A 15369-nucleotide genomic window follows, 5' to 3' on the forward strand; every position below is an offset into this window, starting at 1 on the left:
GTTTGAAAACTTGTCTTTGTATTGTACTCAATTGAATATAGGTCAAAAAGGATTTGCAAATCATGGCGTTCTGTTTTTATTTATGTTTTAGGCAGTGTCCCAACTTTTTTGGACTTTGGGTTTGATATAAAAAAAAGGTAAAATAAACCTTAATTCCTTCTTTGTCTAAAAGACACTTCTCAGGAATGAATGCAACCAACAGAGATGCTAGTTGATATTAATTCATACTTTATGAATGTCTCTTTCTTTGTCTTAGTGGAGTGCAGATTTTTAGGGCTCGAGTATCGCTTAGCCCGCTTTATTCCCTTCACAAAGGTGCAGTACATCATTATCAGAGGCTTCTGTTTGTTCAAGTGACGTTCAGTTTGGTGATTTCAACATAACACAAGTGCTGGGCATATAATTAGCGTTCTGAAAGATCAGAATACCTCATCCCAACGGTTCTCACCGATTTCAGAACGAGGCCAGCCTTGCACAACCAAAACAACTTTTCTGTTTATGTTTTGTCTGAAGAAAAAAAGAAGAAAACTTGTTTAGTATGTAAGTTATGTTTGTGTTATAATCATAGGAATGGAAAGGTGTAGTGAAACAAGCCATTGTCCCATGTAGTAAAATGAATATAACTGGTTGCCCATTCATTATTTTGTAGTTTTTTAATCGGTTTGTTTCCTTTTTATATACCCAACCTTTCAAAAACTATGTTTGATACATCTTTTTTATACAGATAATTAAGCCTGGAATGGATGTTTTATTTTTGAGTGGAGTTTTGTGTTGATAAATTATAAATTCAGTAAATAAATGAGATTGTGATAATGGGTAAAATCCATAAAGTAAATATAGCTTGTTCTACCTTGCAGTGTAAAAAAAATGTATGATGAAATGTAATTAAAAGATGTGTGATTTGAGGAAGTGAAATATTCAAGTCCCAATCTTTTGACTTGCGAACAGTCACGTGATGGCATTGAATTGTCAGCGTGTGCTGTATGCGGGTCAAGGATTGGGCTTTCAATAGAAGCTGCCTTGAGCTTTCAGTGCCAAAAGTGGCTCCACACCCCTTCATTTCTCAAAGACAGTAAACAAGTGACAGTGTCACAGAGACACCATGAAGACGGAAAATGTCAAATGAATCCATTTGCAGCAGCTGTCTGGTACAGCTCCAGTATTACCTGCCGCTCAGAGAGTCAAAATTGAACTTTTTTTTTTCTTGTAGTATCATAACATTTATGACTTTTGACAACAAAAATGAACTGGTGATATCTAAGTACATGGATGTAAAGTGGTAGATTTTGGTTCAGCCACATTCACATCAAGAATAAACCATTGTTGCCTTTTGAGAGGAAAAGCTATGTTTTGTACACACTGAAGTGTGGCAAGTTTAAACACTATTGTACACTACGGGACAATGAAATATCATTAGTGTTTGTATTGAGCAGCAGGAGTGACACTTAAAGCAACTTAAAGGGGAAATTCAACACTTTTCGTGTGGCTGTCCAGTCAGTGTTGATGATAAGTGTAGTCAGCTGAATCAATAAATTCCTCAGTGCGTGTTATATTGAGTGAGAAAACACTGTTCTTCCACTGCAAAATCTGTTCTTCTTCCTGTATTCAGTCATGTCACTGGATGCAAGGAAGAACTACATGCTATTCCAGCTTGGCTGTGCGTTCCAATACACATATTACCACACTATGTAGTATGCCAGGAAAAGATTTAATATGTCCCAAAACAGATTATGTCAAATGCAGTATGCCAAGAATACCAGGATGTCCCACTGCATCTGGTTGCATTTTACAGTATACAAGCCAGCATGCTTTACTGACTATTCTGACCCACAATCCTTTGTGACGGGTGTATTGTTATGCATTGTTATAAGGAAGTAGTATGCCCCAACTGGTATGTGCTAAAAGCTGCAGTATGTACTAAGAGAAAAATAAAAAGTATGCAATTTGGAATGCAGAGTGAATCTCTTGTCTCTGCTTCAGGGAAGCCAGGGGGTCAGTTAAATGAGTAGGTTTGTCACAGAACGCCTTATTTTGGCCAACATAGTAATAGCAATAGGTTAGGGTGGTCATACACAGCACCAAGAGCATGGCAATCACATGCTTGCATGCAATGCATCCTGGTACACGCAGGCAATGCTGCATGACTCTGTAAGCAGGAAAACTCAGTTTTCTTGGTCAATACAACACACAGACATGTAATACTGCAGCTGACTACATTTACTCATAACGCTAAGTGGACATCCACATGAAAAGTGATGAATTTTTCCTTTAAGACTGGGTGAACTTTCAAATGTTAACAGCAGAACATTGTGGAAGAAAGGCCAATGTACATGGTAATACATAATCTTGCTCGATTATGAAATTACATTACTTTTTTTCTTCCCATCTCTGATTCCTTTCTGCAAAGATCAGTGTAAAGGCTGGTAGCTGTGGTGGAGTCTGACAAGGCTGGATGTTATCGAAATCTTCTGGCTGGTCTCCCTTTTAAGGTCTCACCCAGCTGCCTTAGCATGAACACACTAACGTGAGGCAATGCAGGATACTCTATTCAACTCATGTATTTCTGAATTGTTAAAAGTTGTCTCTGTTGTAAGGCTGCGGTATACAGGGCTTCTTTTTCAGCAAATCTGATGGGTAACAAGTTGCAACACCTGAATAGATTGTTAGCTGCTGAATTGCCTGAAAATACCCCAGTCTATTATGACTTTCAGACCCCGGTTTGACCACATATCAAAACACTATCGATGTCATTCCTCTTTAAGATGACTGCCATTAGTCCAATGTTCTCTTTAGGGATGGACATCACTGCAGGTCAGGGACCATTCCTGACAGTCGGCAATGAATCTGTATCATCAGCCATGAGCTGATTTTGTTTTCTGAAACTCAAATAGAAAGTTCAATATGTATTAAAATATAGAATATACTATAAATGTACATGCGTTCCTATTTTTGTGAAGAGGAAATATTTCCCAATGACCTGAGAAGAGTAAATAAAGTTTCCAGCTCTTTGAGTGAATGAGATTGATTCTTTTGAGTGGAAAGACACAATGTGGGACACCTGACACTGATATCAAGTTCATTGTTTCTTTAGTCGACAGATGTTGTGTAACAGTTGGATTTTAAAACTCTAAATGCAATCCAAGCCTCTGTGGGATCAGTAGTTTGCAATTAACCACATGACTGAGTTTCAACTCCTCCTACAACCCTCAACACAATCTTGTGTTAATCAGGGTTTCAATAAGTTATACTTGAGACTTTAAAAAGCTTTTTATGAGCACAATCCAAGACCTATTTCATGTCCATACTGGCAAAAAAAAGTGTGTTAATCTTCTTAAGCTCTTAATTAAATCTAAATTGCATAATGTAAATTTTCTTGTCCTTGCAACACTTGAAGGTGGCACGTTTTTGACTATGATAAACCATGTCCAGACTGCACAGTCCGAATAGTAGTTATTAATTTCATGTTGGTTTTCAACATATTGAAGACATTTAAAACATCAAGGCCTAAAATTCAGATTATTAGTTTTTAAACTGTTTAAAGCCCTGCAGAAACCCTGTTAATATGTGGAGTGGTAGGGGTGATTTGATTTTCCAAATCCATGATTCAATTTGACTTTGGTAACATTGTTAGACTATTGAGTCTTGATTTGTTAAGATCAACAGATCATTGGTTTTATGCACTGACAGCTGTCATTTACATTTTAAAATTCCTCTTTACAAAGAGTATTATATCAAGTGTGATGCAGTGGTCGTTAAGCCAATTTGATAATTACTGATACTGAGAGCTAATTTTGATTGATTTTCAATTTAATATTGAAAACTGTGACACCCCTATAGAGCAGTATTATTTAAAACTGCATGTTTTATCATTAGAGATCCCAGGAAACAAGTGATTTTTCTATGAATGCAAAGATGTGGTCTTTGACAGCTTTTATTCAAAGGTGGAGGAAACATTTCAAATCATTTGAGTGCAAATGAAAAGTAACATTTCATCCATATACATGTATTTACAGATGCACTGGCACTTGGATGCGCTTTAGAGGCAAGGTTAAGAACTCAATTAGTGGAAAGAAAAGGAGAGGGTGGTGAGCACACATCAGATAGGGAACACTTTGTTACTTATACTCTACATGCTTAAAGTTTGGGAATGTTATGATCTAAAGAATACAAACTCGGTTCCCTGGTGAGGAACTTAATTCGGAGCATAGCTGCGCCTAACTCTGATGAACCGTTGACTTTGGACATAATGGTTTTCAGATATTTAAAACAAACAGGAACAAAAGAAATGCTTAGCTAAGTGCATCTGATCTCACATCAGTAAGCTATCAGTGGATGCTGCGAACTGCAGCATGCATCTGATGTCCCTCAACTGTCTGGAGTGGATTCCTCTTCTAGTCAGCTCACAACAGAACTGATCAAAGAAGGAACCAAGAAAAGATTATTTCTACAAGGCATCCACTGAGAAGTCGTCACCTGACTTGCTGTTTCTAACCGTGGAAGCATGGACAGTGTACAGGGTAAGAAGGCCCACTGAGATGCACCGAGGGATTTTACATCGACAATGCACCTCCATAATGCCTGGTCCCTGACCCTGTGCTGCTAACAAGCAGGCTACATTATCCTCTCTCCCTACAAACAAACTCTGCTTCAAAATAAAACAAAAAAAAATACCCCAATGTGGGAATTATCACTATCACAAGCCTCTTCACAGTTTGTTAATAGTAACATTGAACTGAAGTTGACAAGGATGAAAAGTGTGGCATTCCATGGTGCACAGGGAAAGGGCTTCGTTTTATTTTTTCAGGAATTCACTATCTTGTTTTTTTTTTTTTCTCCCCCCAGTGGCATCAAGGACTTGTGATCTTGAGGCAAAACAGATAATAAAAAAACTAATAATATGCAAGTGTCCAAATTCAGTTCATTTAGAGTCTATTGTAGAAAAAGAGGAAAAACTGATAAATTGACGATCAGCAAAGCAAGTTCTTGGTTCTCAATTCTTCTCCTCAGCCTTCACCTCCTTCTTCTCATCTTCCTTCTCAGTCTCCTTTTTGTCCCCTTCCTTCTTTCCCTCTGAAGCCTTGTCTTTTACAGAGAGTTCCTCCAGCTTCTCTGCCACTTTGTTTGCGCTATCAGTGTTGCCTGTAACAGAATAGTGAAATGTGCAGTCAAGTTAAAAAGCTGTAACAAGTTTGAACACAACATTCATGCCATTTTGACATATCAACTGCCTTAAGAATATCCCTCACCTTTGTACAGAACTATATTTCATTTATAATTTTAGGTGGACTGTGATCTTTTGCCATTAGAAAACAATGTTTACCTGTGAGAAATCTGAATTGTAATGTAGCAGAACATAGTCACACCAGCCTTTTAGAAAGCCAGTCAAGTGTTACATTCTGCATGTTCATGTAGCAGACGAAAAAAGTTCAAGGCTGGAGTGAGCAGCAAAGAACAGAGTGAGTCTGCATACTTGACATAAAATATACGTTTGGATTTAATTACTTGGGGGCTCTAAAAAAAATAAGTCAATCTATTACCATGCAAAACTGATTACAACCCCTCATTAAACAATCTACTCCTTAAAGTAGCTCACATTTATCTAATTCATTTACCAGGAATCATTTTCATATCACCTGTATCTCAAACTTTACATATTACACGTGCTTTAAGTTAAAGTTTCACATACCTGTTCCATCTACATGTTTTCTGACCTCCTCTTTGCACTCATCAAACTTTACCTTGAACTTCTGAGCATCTGTAAACAGAACAGAAAATTAGTATATGTTCTCATCACCATGCTGTTGTGCTTAATCATCTTGTATTGACAAATGTAAAAAACAGGAAAACTTAACACAAATAAGGCTTCTGACCACTGTTTATCCCTTCAGTGTGATCATTACACTGAATTATCTAAAGAAAGGCTGGTTTGGGCTTCAAAAATAATATTAGCTGAAATGTGGCAATACTTACTTTCTGAATTTAAAAAGCGTATTGCCAGGAGTTCAGGTTTGGGGCATTCGTCAGCATAATCTGCTAGTGTGTTCCACACCCATGCCCTGTCACTGCCTGCGTTGGGCTTCAGCTCCATTACAGGTGTCACTGTAGTTGACAAGAGAGGGGGGCAAGGTTAACACAAGAAGGCAGACATGTAAGAATATACCATGATGGAGGCTGCTATTGGCTGGACTTTTTGCTGATGGCTAATTCTATATATTGAAACAATATGATTACTTAGTACTGCTTCTCTTATCAGAATTGGTAGTCCCTTTTTTACACTTGAAAAAATGATCAACTCTGTTACAAGTCTGCCTTACAGTTTTCTTGCCCTCCATTACACTGTACTTGTATTTGCTTGTAAGAATACAAATATTCACAATATCCAACCAAACTCACTGCTCATGTAAATGTAATGATTCCTAGTCAAGTGAACGTAACCATGATAGTTATTTAATCATTAAAATATTATATAGGAAAAAGATGGCATGTTGACTGAGTATCTGTAGTACAAGTACCTACAGTATGTGTTCATCAGAAAATATACAAATCTTTGTTATGATAAGAAGCCAAATGTACATAATATTAACATGTATAGGCATGCTTCAAATACCTTTGTGTCTACACTACATTTTACCTTTATGGCATAACTAGAGCAGTCTGACACAGATTTGGTTTTGGAAACAGCTATTTTAATTTGGGTTAATATAAACAGTTTATTTGTTCTGTTTTTGACTAGATTAAATTTATTTTATGGTGAGATAAAACAGCAATTTAATTCTATTTGTCAATTTAACTCACCATGATGATTGGCACAAATCTTCAAGGTTCGGTCTCTCCTCATCAAGAGGCGGATTGTGCCCTTCTCTCTGTGTTTCAGCAGCTTGACATCACCAGTTCCTCTCTCCTTCCACTCTGGTGGGTCGTTCTCAGAGGCAAAACGATATAGTTTAGCCCGCCTGGGAAAACAGTGGCATACTTCATTAACAGGAGGCCACTCCAAGTGCAGACTCCAAGGTACTATCGGTCACATGCTGACCAGCAAAATGTATTATTAGATCACAACATGTGTCTGACAAATAACATGTGAGTGAACAATTTAGTCTATTAAAGTAACTTACATTTTAAAGAGTTCCTCCTCATCTTCTTCTAATGTTTTCACATCCTGCTCAGGAAGGGACACAATGGGTTCATAGTGGGGATCATGATTAGAATCCTCTGTAGTTGTATCATGGTCGTCCTGTTCCTGAAACGAAAAGCGGTGGATGAGTTCTCCACAACCAAAACAACTTCCACTCATGTGTCAGACATATAGGCCAGGTTTAAGTAATTAGCCACATGGTATCTTTCAGTGTGATTCTTTGAAACTCACTGGAACAAAGTGACTTCTGACAACTGACCAACAGGCCATGGATGCTTCAATGGAGGGATTTAGGGGCTCAATGGTTAAGTATAGCTTTTGTAAGGGGACCTGGCAAAGCCTGTAGTAAAGCATCGTTGCTGAGCCAAGCATCTTTAATTCTGTTGGGGGCTGCATGTTCTCATGTTGATGGGTATAAGATTGAATATATAATAATATGACAAGAACATACATCCTTCAAACAAAAAAAAAACCTGCAGATGGATGACGATAGCTATCTACAAGAGCGTGCAAGTTTGTGGCCTGTGACAGTGTGGAAAGTCCCTATATGAATAAGTTGGTAATGTGCAGTAGGGCTGCAACTAACAATTATTTTCATAGTTGATTAACTAATCGATTATTTTCTCAATTAATAATTATAAGTATCAGAAAATGCTAAAAAAAAAAAAATGTCAATAAATGTTTCCCAAAGCCTAAGATGATGTCCTCATATGTTTTGTTTTGTCTTGCTTTTCTGATTTTTAATTTACTGTCAGAGAGGAATAAAGAAACCAGAGAAATATTCACATTTAAGATGAAATCACAGAATTTTGGATTTTTACTAAACAATCCCTCAAACCGATTATTCAATTATTAAACAATTAATCTCTGCCGCAAAACTAGTTCTAGGCTATTATGCTACTAGTTAGCAGCACAGCCTGTTAGCTGTATCCCAACGTAACGATAAGTCTTTGCGCCTTAGCTAAAAGAGGTAAGCTATCTAACTGCAACTGATGTTAAAAGACGTAGTAGGGGTAACAGTTACAATTTATTAAAGACACTATCTTGAATGATTTTATGAATATATTTAAGAATGGCTGTGTCACAGTTGCAATTTACTTCATTAACGCTGACAAATACTTGTTAAACTTAGTTTTTCTAAGACAACTCATTGTGAAGTTGCCTTGCTAGTTAACGAGGCCTTTCACTAGCAGGCTAGCTGGGAGCTAATCGTTTGTCTTTTCGCACCACGATGTGACACAAACCATTACCGTCGTTAATTTGACATTAAATTAAGTGGCATGCCTTTTGAGCTAGCTGGCACGCCAGTCAGTGTAACGGTGTTACAGTAAACTGCGTGTTAATACGCAGTCAGTGTCTCCAGCTCCCTGCTACTAAAGCTAACATTAGCCAACTAATGTTAGCAACTGTGCTTGGCAGACAAAGGCAAGAAACCCGGCTAAGTTAACCCTGTTGTATTCGGTCAGCTGGTTACATGCAGACTATAAAATATCTTGTTCAAATGGCTGAGACAGTTTAGTCCAGTCGTTCACAGTGTTGTGCCATCTCCCTCCTATAAGCAGGTAATGAACAGAGTGTGATGCTAATGTTAACATGCTGACTGGCTGCACACTTCACAGTACTTTCGAGCTCGTCAACGTCAACTCTGAAGAAACGCTTAAGAGTGCAAAATCTTGCACTGGACATTTCTAGCTGTCTGTCACAAAGTTCTCAAGCTTTCATTACATCCCAAATTCTTGAAATCACACAAATGAGCTTTTCTAGCATCACGAAAGACAACATCATTGTCGGCATTTCTGGCTCGCAGCTTCCTTTACTAACTTTGACGAATTATGACATGGAAAATACCACGTTTGTCACCAAATTCAGGTTTCAAAGCGAACATGGTATATTAGATGACCTGAAATGCGTGCCCTCACCTTCGGGTCTGCCATATTAATGTAGATGTTTGTAGATTATAGAAGTAGTTTGACAGATTCAAATCCGGACTGGCCGCCGTTCCCTTTCAGCTGCTCTCACTTCCTGCTACAGCTTTCGCGCGCCGAATTTCCTACATATGCCCGCGCCCACATTGTGACAGCGCGCGCACCGCCTCTCTGAGGCTGCCTGTGTCAAGCACACTATATACTACTATTATACTTAATCTATCTATCAATTAAATACATACAGAAAAAAATTGACAACTTGCACTGTATCTATCTACAACAAAAATATAGATATTTAAAATGGAACTCTATACTCTTTTTATGAATACTTCTAAGAAATATATATACACACACACACACACACACACACACACACACACACACATATATATATATATATATATACACACATATATATATAAATACTTATATCTATTTTTTTACACTTACCTTATTATGTTATGTGAAAGGCCAACACAAGAGAAATTATTTTTATTAGAAATTATTATTAGTAGAAAGATATTAGGAATGTATTAAAACATTTTTTACACCAGGTCAATACCCATGTGGAGAGCTGGTTTTTAATGTGTGACACCTTCTTGACTGGCAGGAGGAAGATTTATAAACTGCATATATTTATACATAGTAAGATTAAAACCTAATCTAAACTATATTAGATCTAAAAATTGAAAGATCATTCAGTGAACTATAAGCCTTTTTAAAATAAATTAATTGATAAATAAATATTTTCTATAAAATGATCATTTAACCAAATGAATTTGAAAACTGACTCCCTGGCAGAGTGTCATAGACCCCTGGGAATAAACTGAAGTGATAAACGCCTTCAACTACATTTTAACTCGGATCTTCTCCATTAAATGGGGCCTCAAAATCAGGTAATAGTGTAGGTGCCACCTTAATCCTGCTGTTTCAGTATAGTTTTAATAGTGGAAATTCCATGATCTTGAACAATTTGCCACATAGTGAACCTGGAGCCTGGGGGTCTGGGGCCCAGGGGCAGTTGCTGGCCTTGTCTTGTGCACCTCCTCAAATCTAGTTGGCTGATGGAAAAAAGAAAGAAAGAAAAAAGATGGGTTTCCCTTTTTGCACAAATTAAAAGAGTTAAAAGAAGCTGAAGCAAATATGATTGAATGAATTGAATTATTTATTTATTTCAACAAAAGTGTAGATATTACATCAGGCACAAAAAATTACACAACACAGGAGAGCTGATAAGAAATAAGTATAAAAATAAGGGATCATGCAGAATAAATCAGTGTCATGATACAAATTAATATTCTAAATAAACTAAAAATGAAATTATAATACAAGAGTAAATAGAAATATTTTAATAAATAAATAATGACAGACATTAGAAAAGAGCTATTTATTTGACTAGAGGAGGTTTTCATTTTATAAGTTTCTGCAATATTCTAAATCCCTGTTGCTTTTTTATTGTTTCTAAGAACAAGAAACTTAATAGAATGATGTGGAGCCCCGAGACGACGACTGTCACTTTAAGAAAGTTCACAGTTCACTGCTGCACGTGGTTAAAACAACATGGCGGCGCCCTGTACATTTCAGTGACAGGAATCGAAGTAAATGTAAGTAGGTAAGACACACGACAAACATTACCTGGACTTGTATTAAATGTGGACATGGTTGATATGTAGCACGACATGACAGTATAAACTGTCGGTTAGATAGTAAAGAACCGTTTTTATTGACCAGACAGAACGTAACATCTGTGAGTTTAACTGCCACCTCAGCTTTTAGCCCACATGAAGATACTTCACTGTATGCAAAACAAGCGATGAAAGGACTTTTAGCGTTCTGAAACTTAATCCTCTAAAGCATTTGATGAATTTACATGAAGCTATTTTAAAATATAAACGTCCCTTTCTTTTCTTTTTTTTGTCCAGCTATCAGATCATGTAACTGTAAAAAGACAAACAAAACCGGTGTATTGAACCATTAGAAAAAGTCTGTCAGAGCTTTTTGCTTCTTAGTCGAATCTGTAGGATTTGTCCAAGCTGTTCGTAAACGCACAAGAAAGATAGTTTATTGTTGTGTCTGATTTCCAGGACATAAATACGGACGTTTTGGGTTGGTAAAGCTTCCCTAGCACAGCAAAATAATGAGACAATAAGAAAACACGGGTAGAGGGCAGGGTCTATGCAGATACAGACACCACCACACACTAGTGGCTCATAAATGATAATTGAAAGGAATAATGTATATGAGTCTACTCATTGTTTTTAATAAGCAACATTTTCCTATGACAATCTGCTAACTGGATTGTTGTTTGTACCACCCCACAGAATGATGGCGGATGTTAGTGAAAGCCCAGTGGCTGATCCTGCACCCTCAAAGGAGGAGAAGCCTGATGATCTCCCCCAGGACTCAAACAATGATGATGTAAAGTCTGATGTCAAAGCTGAGGGTGAGAACGAGGCAGCGTCTGACCCCAGCATGTACCGCTACATCAAAGAGGATCTCTTCACATCCGAGATCTACAAAGTAGAGATCAGGAATCTACCAAAGTTCGTTGGCTTCAACGACTTGAAGAAGTTCCTGGCCAAACACAGCCTCAACCCGCACAAGATCAAGCTGTTCGGCAAGCAGACGTTCGCCTTCGTCACATTCAAGAACGAGGAAGAGCGCGACAAGGCCATGAAGATGGTTCACGGCATGCAGTGGAAGGGCCAGGTGCTAAGCGTCAGGCTGGCCAAGCCCAAAGCGGACCCCATCCTGAGGAAGAGGAAGCAGGAGGAAGGGGAGGGCGCGGGAGGGCAGCCTCCATCCAAGCGAACAGAGGGGGATGAGGAAGAGGAGCCGCTCAGTGTCCAGATCGCCAACGTGGTGACTCCTCTGTGGAAAGTGCCTTATGAGGAGCAGCTGGGGAGAAAGGAGCAGGAGGTGGTGGGGGTTCTGCAGAGGCTGGCCAAGTGAGTGGTGTCATTATACTGTATATGCATGAACATACATGTGGTAACATTTGTGTCCATACATGAGGCTGTTTACACCTGATATTAACCTGTATCTTGTGTGATCTGATCACAAGTGGACAGCTTTAAGTATATCATTTACAACCAGTCAGAATATTTTACTGACTTACACAAGCTATTGTGTGGAGAAGTTCTCTGTTTGTATTGTCACATTATGATGAAAATATCCATCAATGCTGCACTGCTCTTTTTCCAGAGAGATTGGCAGCACGAACAAAGCCATGCTGCCATGGCTGTTTGCACAGAAAGGGAAATACAACAAAATGTGTTGTCCTCTGGAAGCTATCAGACCATCTCCTACACAGGTATGTGACATGTTGGGTCTAACGTCACGTTTTCTTGAAATACACGTCATACCATCATAAATACATACTACTATATTAAAGATTATTTCTGTAAAATAGACAGGACCCAGTATACAGAAATACCACTACATTTTATACAATAATCAATTTATTAAGACGTTCTGAGTCTGAAGTAAAATACACCTTGTCTCATATCCTACTAATCCTGTTCATATTTCTCCACCTGTATCATTGCAGACAGAGTACAGAAACAAGTGTGAGTTCCTCATTTCAGTGGGTGCAGATGGTGAGGATAAGACCATCGGCTTCCGCCTGGGAAAATATAAAGGCGGCTCCTGCGCCGTGGTCGGGCCGGCTGAGACGTGCCATGTCTCAGCCGAGGCCAAGAGAGTGGTCAGCGAGTTTCAGAAGTTCATCAGGTAGTTTAATTTGGCTGGTTTGCATTTTCTGTGTCACTGGATTTGCATCAGAGCCTAGTCTGAACCCAGAATACAATTTTTTTTTTTTTAAATCAAGTTTTCATACACATTTCCTCTATTGAATTTAATCTAAGCATTATTTTGCACATAGGACAACACCATACTCTGTGTACAGTCCTGAAACATACGAAGGACACTGGAAGCAGCTGACTGTTCGGACTACGAGGACCAAAGAGGCCATGGCCATCGTGTTCTTCAACCCACAGGTGAGGAAATGTTAGGGATACAATCTGTGTGGTTGTTTCTGAAGCTAGAAGCTCACATTTTCGGTTTGATCTCTTTTACTTATTGAATGACTCCCTAGAAACTTGAAGAAGAGGAAGTCGGTGCATTAAAGAGCTCCATGAAGAAGCACTTTACAGAAGGAGAGGGAAAAGACAGCGGAGTGACCTCCCTCTACTTTGTTAGAGAGGGTCAAAGGTAAGAAAAATCCCTGATGCTCCACACAGTTGACCGACCAGATCAGAAAACATGCAGGACTACCTGCAGAGAGCAGAATATAAAAATCTCTGAACGCTGCGCTAAATTTGTGTTTTTGTCTTCCAAGGACTTCTCCTAACATAGAGGACTTGCCGTGTGAGCTGGTGGCTGGAGAGGGCTGCATTCATGAGGAACTCCTGGGTCTAAAGTTCAGAATATCTCCTCATTCCTTCTTCCAGGTAAGAAATATTTGCTTCATTGACTTCCATAACCACGTTTCCAGCTAATTTATGCACTTGTATTCAGTCAGGTGCTGTTCACACAGAGTGTACCTATACTAAGTGTGTGTGTTTTACGTGGCAGGTGAATACAGGAGCTGCGGAGGTGCTGTACTCTGCCGTGGGGGAGTGGGCCCAGCTGGATCAGGACAGCACAGTGTTGGATGTGTGCTGTGGGACAGGAACCATTGGAATCTCTCTGGCTAAGGTGACATTAGTTGTTGTCTGTAACAGAAACTTAAAGGGATAATTTGGGGTTTTGCGTATTACCTCCAGTAGATGGCAGGTAGCATGTCTCTAGGTTGGACAAACAAGAGCACTGGTGTAGGAAGCTAAGCTGTGGAAAGGGTCAGATTTTTTTTTCAGTGGCTAAAATACAGTGTACACTACATTTAGAATATTTTCAGTGCTTTACCTTGTTGTCTGACAGCCTTTTCTGACAGAAAACTGCCTTTACCAGCCAAATATTGCGCTGTCCATATTGTTGTGATGAAAATGGAGGTTCTGACATGTTGTCACGTTTTTGTTGACTTTTGTCTCTAGAAAGTAAAGAAGGTGATTGGGATTGAGCTGTGCCAGGAGGCAGTGGAGGATGCCAAAGTTAATGCAAAGCTCAACGGTAAGAGACCATGTCAAAGTACCATCAGTGTTTTGCTTATAATTTGGTGTTATTAATTAAAAGTGTATGTTCTGTTTTTAATGTGGTTTTATTTATTTGTATTTTAAGGTCTAAGTAATGTTGAGTTTCACTGTGGAAAAGCTGAGGATGTGTTCCCCAACATTCTCAATGCTCTCGTGTCACCAAACCTCACAGCCATTGTGGATCCACCGAGGGCCGGACTACGTGAGTAAACAGTCAAAAACGTGGACATGAATTCCACTCACTCGAAGATGTGACTCGCATGTTAAGAGTTTTTGTCTTAAACACAGATTCCAAGGTGATACTTGCCATCAGGAGGGCGGAGCATCTGAAGAGGCTGGTTTATGTGGCATGCAATGCGAAGGCAGCTATGAACAACTTCATAGAGTGAGTCATAATGTGTTTTAATTCAATTTGGCCTAAACAAATATTTCTGCTGCCATACCAGATATCATTTTGAAAGGTGGCCAGTACTTTAAAATTGTATATCTTGTGTTTTTGTCTATAGTCTGTGCAGAGCGCCATCCAACAGAGTTCACGGGCCCCCGTTCCGTCCTGTGCGAGCCATGGCCGTGGATCTGTTCCCTCAGACCATGCATGTTGAGATGCTTCTACTGCTGGAGAGAGTGGACTACTCCTCCCAGCAGGACACCAGCAGCACTTAGCCTCAGAAACAGACCTTGTACAGTTTGATAGCTAGCATGTGCTCTCAACAGTAGAACTGTATGCACATCCTCAGTACTAAAATTAATGATTATGATAGTAGTCTTCCTCTGTCATTTGTCTAACTATCTGCAGTCTAATAGTCTTAACTTTAAAGGCCATGTTCGCCCAAAATAACATATCATTCACCAGTGTCTCATCCAGCTAAGTCTTCTTATATTGACTTGTACTTAAAGTAAAACTGTTAATACAGTATGCATTTTACTGTATTTGCTTATGAGTTTCATGGTTAGTGTCTCTTTGCCTGTCCTGCCGTTTTAGTTTGAGAACCTTGTCAGCTATTTCATTCAAAAGTAGAATACTGAGAGCCGTGGAAGAGCATTACGGCCAGATATATGGAAAAAAATGAGGATGATGATTAATTTACAAAGGGGGGCCATGTACAGCTTAACACATTTCACCATTTGATGCACTGCACTAGATTTTGGCTTTAAGATAATTTGCATCTGTAGTCCC

General features: G+C 38.9%; 2 protein-coding genes and 1 non-coding gene across 3 annotated transcripts; 1 reads left to right on the forward strand and 2 right to left on the reverse strand.

Annotated features, from left to right (window-relative positions):
• Positions 1-3915: 3915 nt before the first annotated feature.
• Positions 3916-9211, reverse strand: ranbp1 (RAN binding protein 1). The gene is made up of 6 exons (XM_084729079.1): positions 9055-9211; positions 7116-7240; positions 6796-6953; positions 5971-6099; positions 5687-5755; positions 3916-5139 (listed from the first exon to the last, which is right to left on the reverse strand). Exons 1-6 carry the CDS (start codon positions 9067-9069, stop codon positions 4991-4993), a joined length of 645 nt encoding a protein of 214 aa, XP_084585205.1. The 5' UTR covers positions 9070-9211; the 3' UTR covers positions 3916-4990.
• Positions 5338-5466, reverse strand: LOC146320715 (small nucleolar RNA SNORA77). The gene has a single exon (XR_014771519.1). It is a non-coding gene; the product is annotated as a small nucleolar RNA SNORA77 (small nucleolar RNA).
• Positions 9212-10592: 1381 nt separating the features above from the next.
• On the forward strand, positions 10593-15066 carry trmt2a (tRNA methyltransferase 2A). The gene is made up of 12 exons (XM_084729080.1): positions 10593-10672; positions 11382-12008; positions 12265-12373; positions 12611-12792; positions 12944-13058; positions 13157-13272; positions 13400-13511; positions 13636-13758; positions 14094-14169; positions 14278-14394; positions 14481-14577; positions 14699-15066. The coding sequence occupies exons 2-12, from the start codon at positions 11383-11385 to the stop codon at positions 14853-14855; spliced, it is 1830 nt and encodes a 609-aa protein (XP_084585206.1). The 5' UTR covers positions 10593-10672; position 11382; the 3' UTR covers positions 14856-15066.
• The last annotated feature ends 303 nt before the right edge of the window (positions 15067-15369 follow it).

Source organism: Lutjanus erythropterus, chromosome 10 (genome assembly GCF_056507025.1).
Source record: "Lutjanus erythropterus isolate fLutEry1 chromosome 10, fLutEry1.hap2, whole genome shotgun sequence".
NCBI classification, from domain to species: domain Eukaryota; kingdom Metazoa; phylum Chordata; class Actinopteri; order Lutjaniformes; family Lutjanidae; genus Lutjanus; species Lutjanus erythropterus.

Excerpts from the sequence above, each read along its gene's own strand:
- ranbp1 (XM_084729079.1), bottom strand. Across the intron at positions 6,100-6,795 it reads GATTTGTGCCAATCATCATG|TGACACCTGTAATGGAGCTG; the intron begins GTGAGTTAAATT and ends TGTCAACTACAG. Across the intron at positions 5,756-5,970 it reads ACGCTTTTTAAATTCAGAAA|ATGCTCAGAAGTTCAAGGTA; the intron begins GTAAGTATTGCC and ends TTCTGTTTACAG.
- trmt2a (XM_084729080.1), top strand. The coding sequence starts at position 11,383 with ATGATGGCGGATGTTAGTGAAAGCCCAGTGGCTGATCCTGCACCCTCA. Across the intron at positions 13,059-13,156 it reads TCGTGTTCTTCAACCCACAG|AAACTTGAAGAAGAGGAAGT; the intron begins GTGAGGAAATGT and ends ATGACTCCCTAG. Across the intron at positions 14,170-14,277 it reads AGTTAATGCAAAGCTCAACG|GTCTAAGTAATGTTGAGTTT; the intron begins GTAAGAGACCAT and ends TTGTATTTTAAG.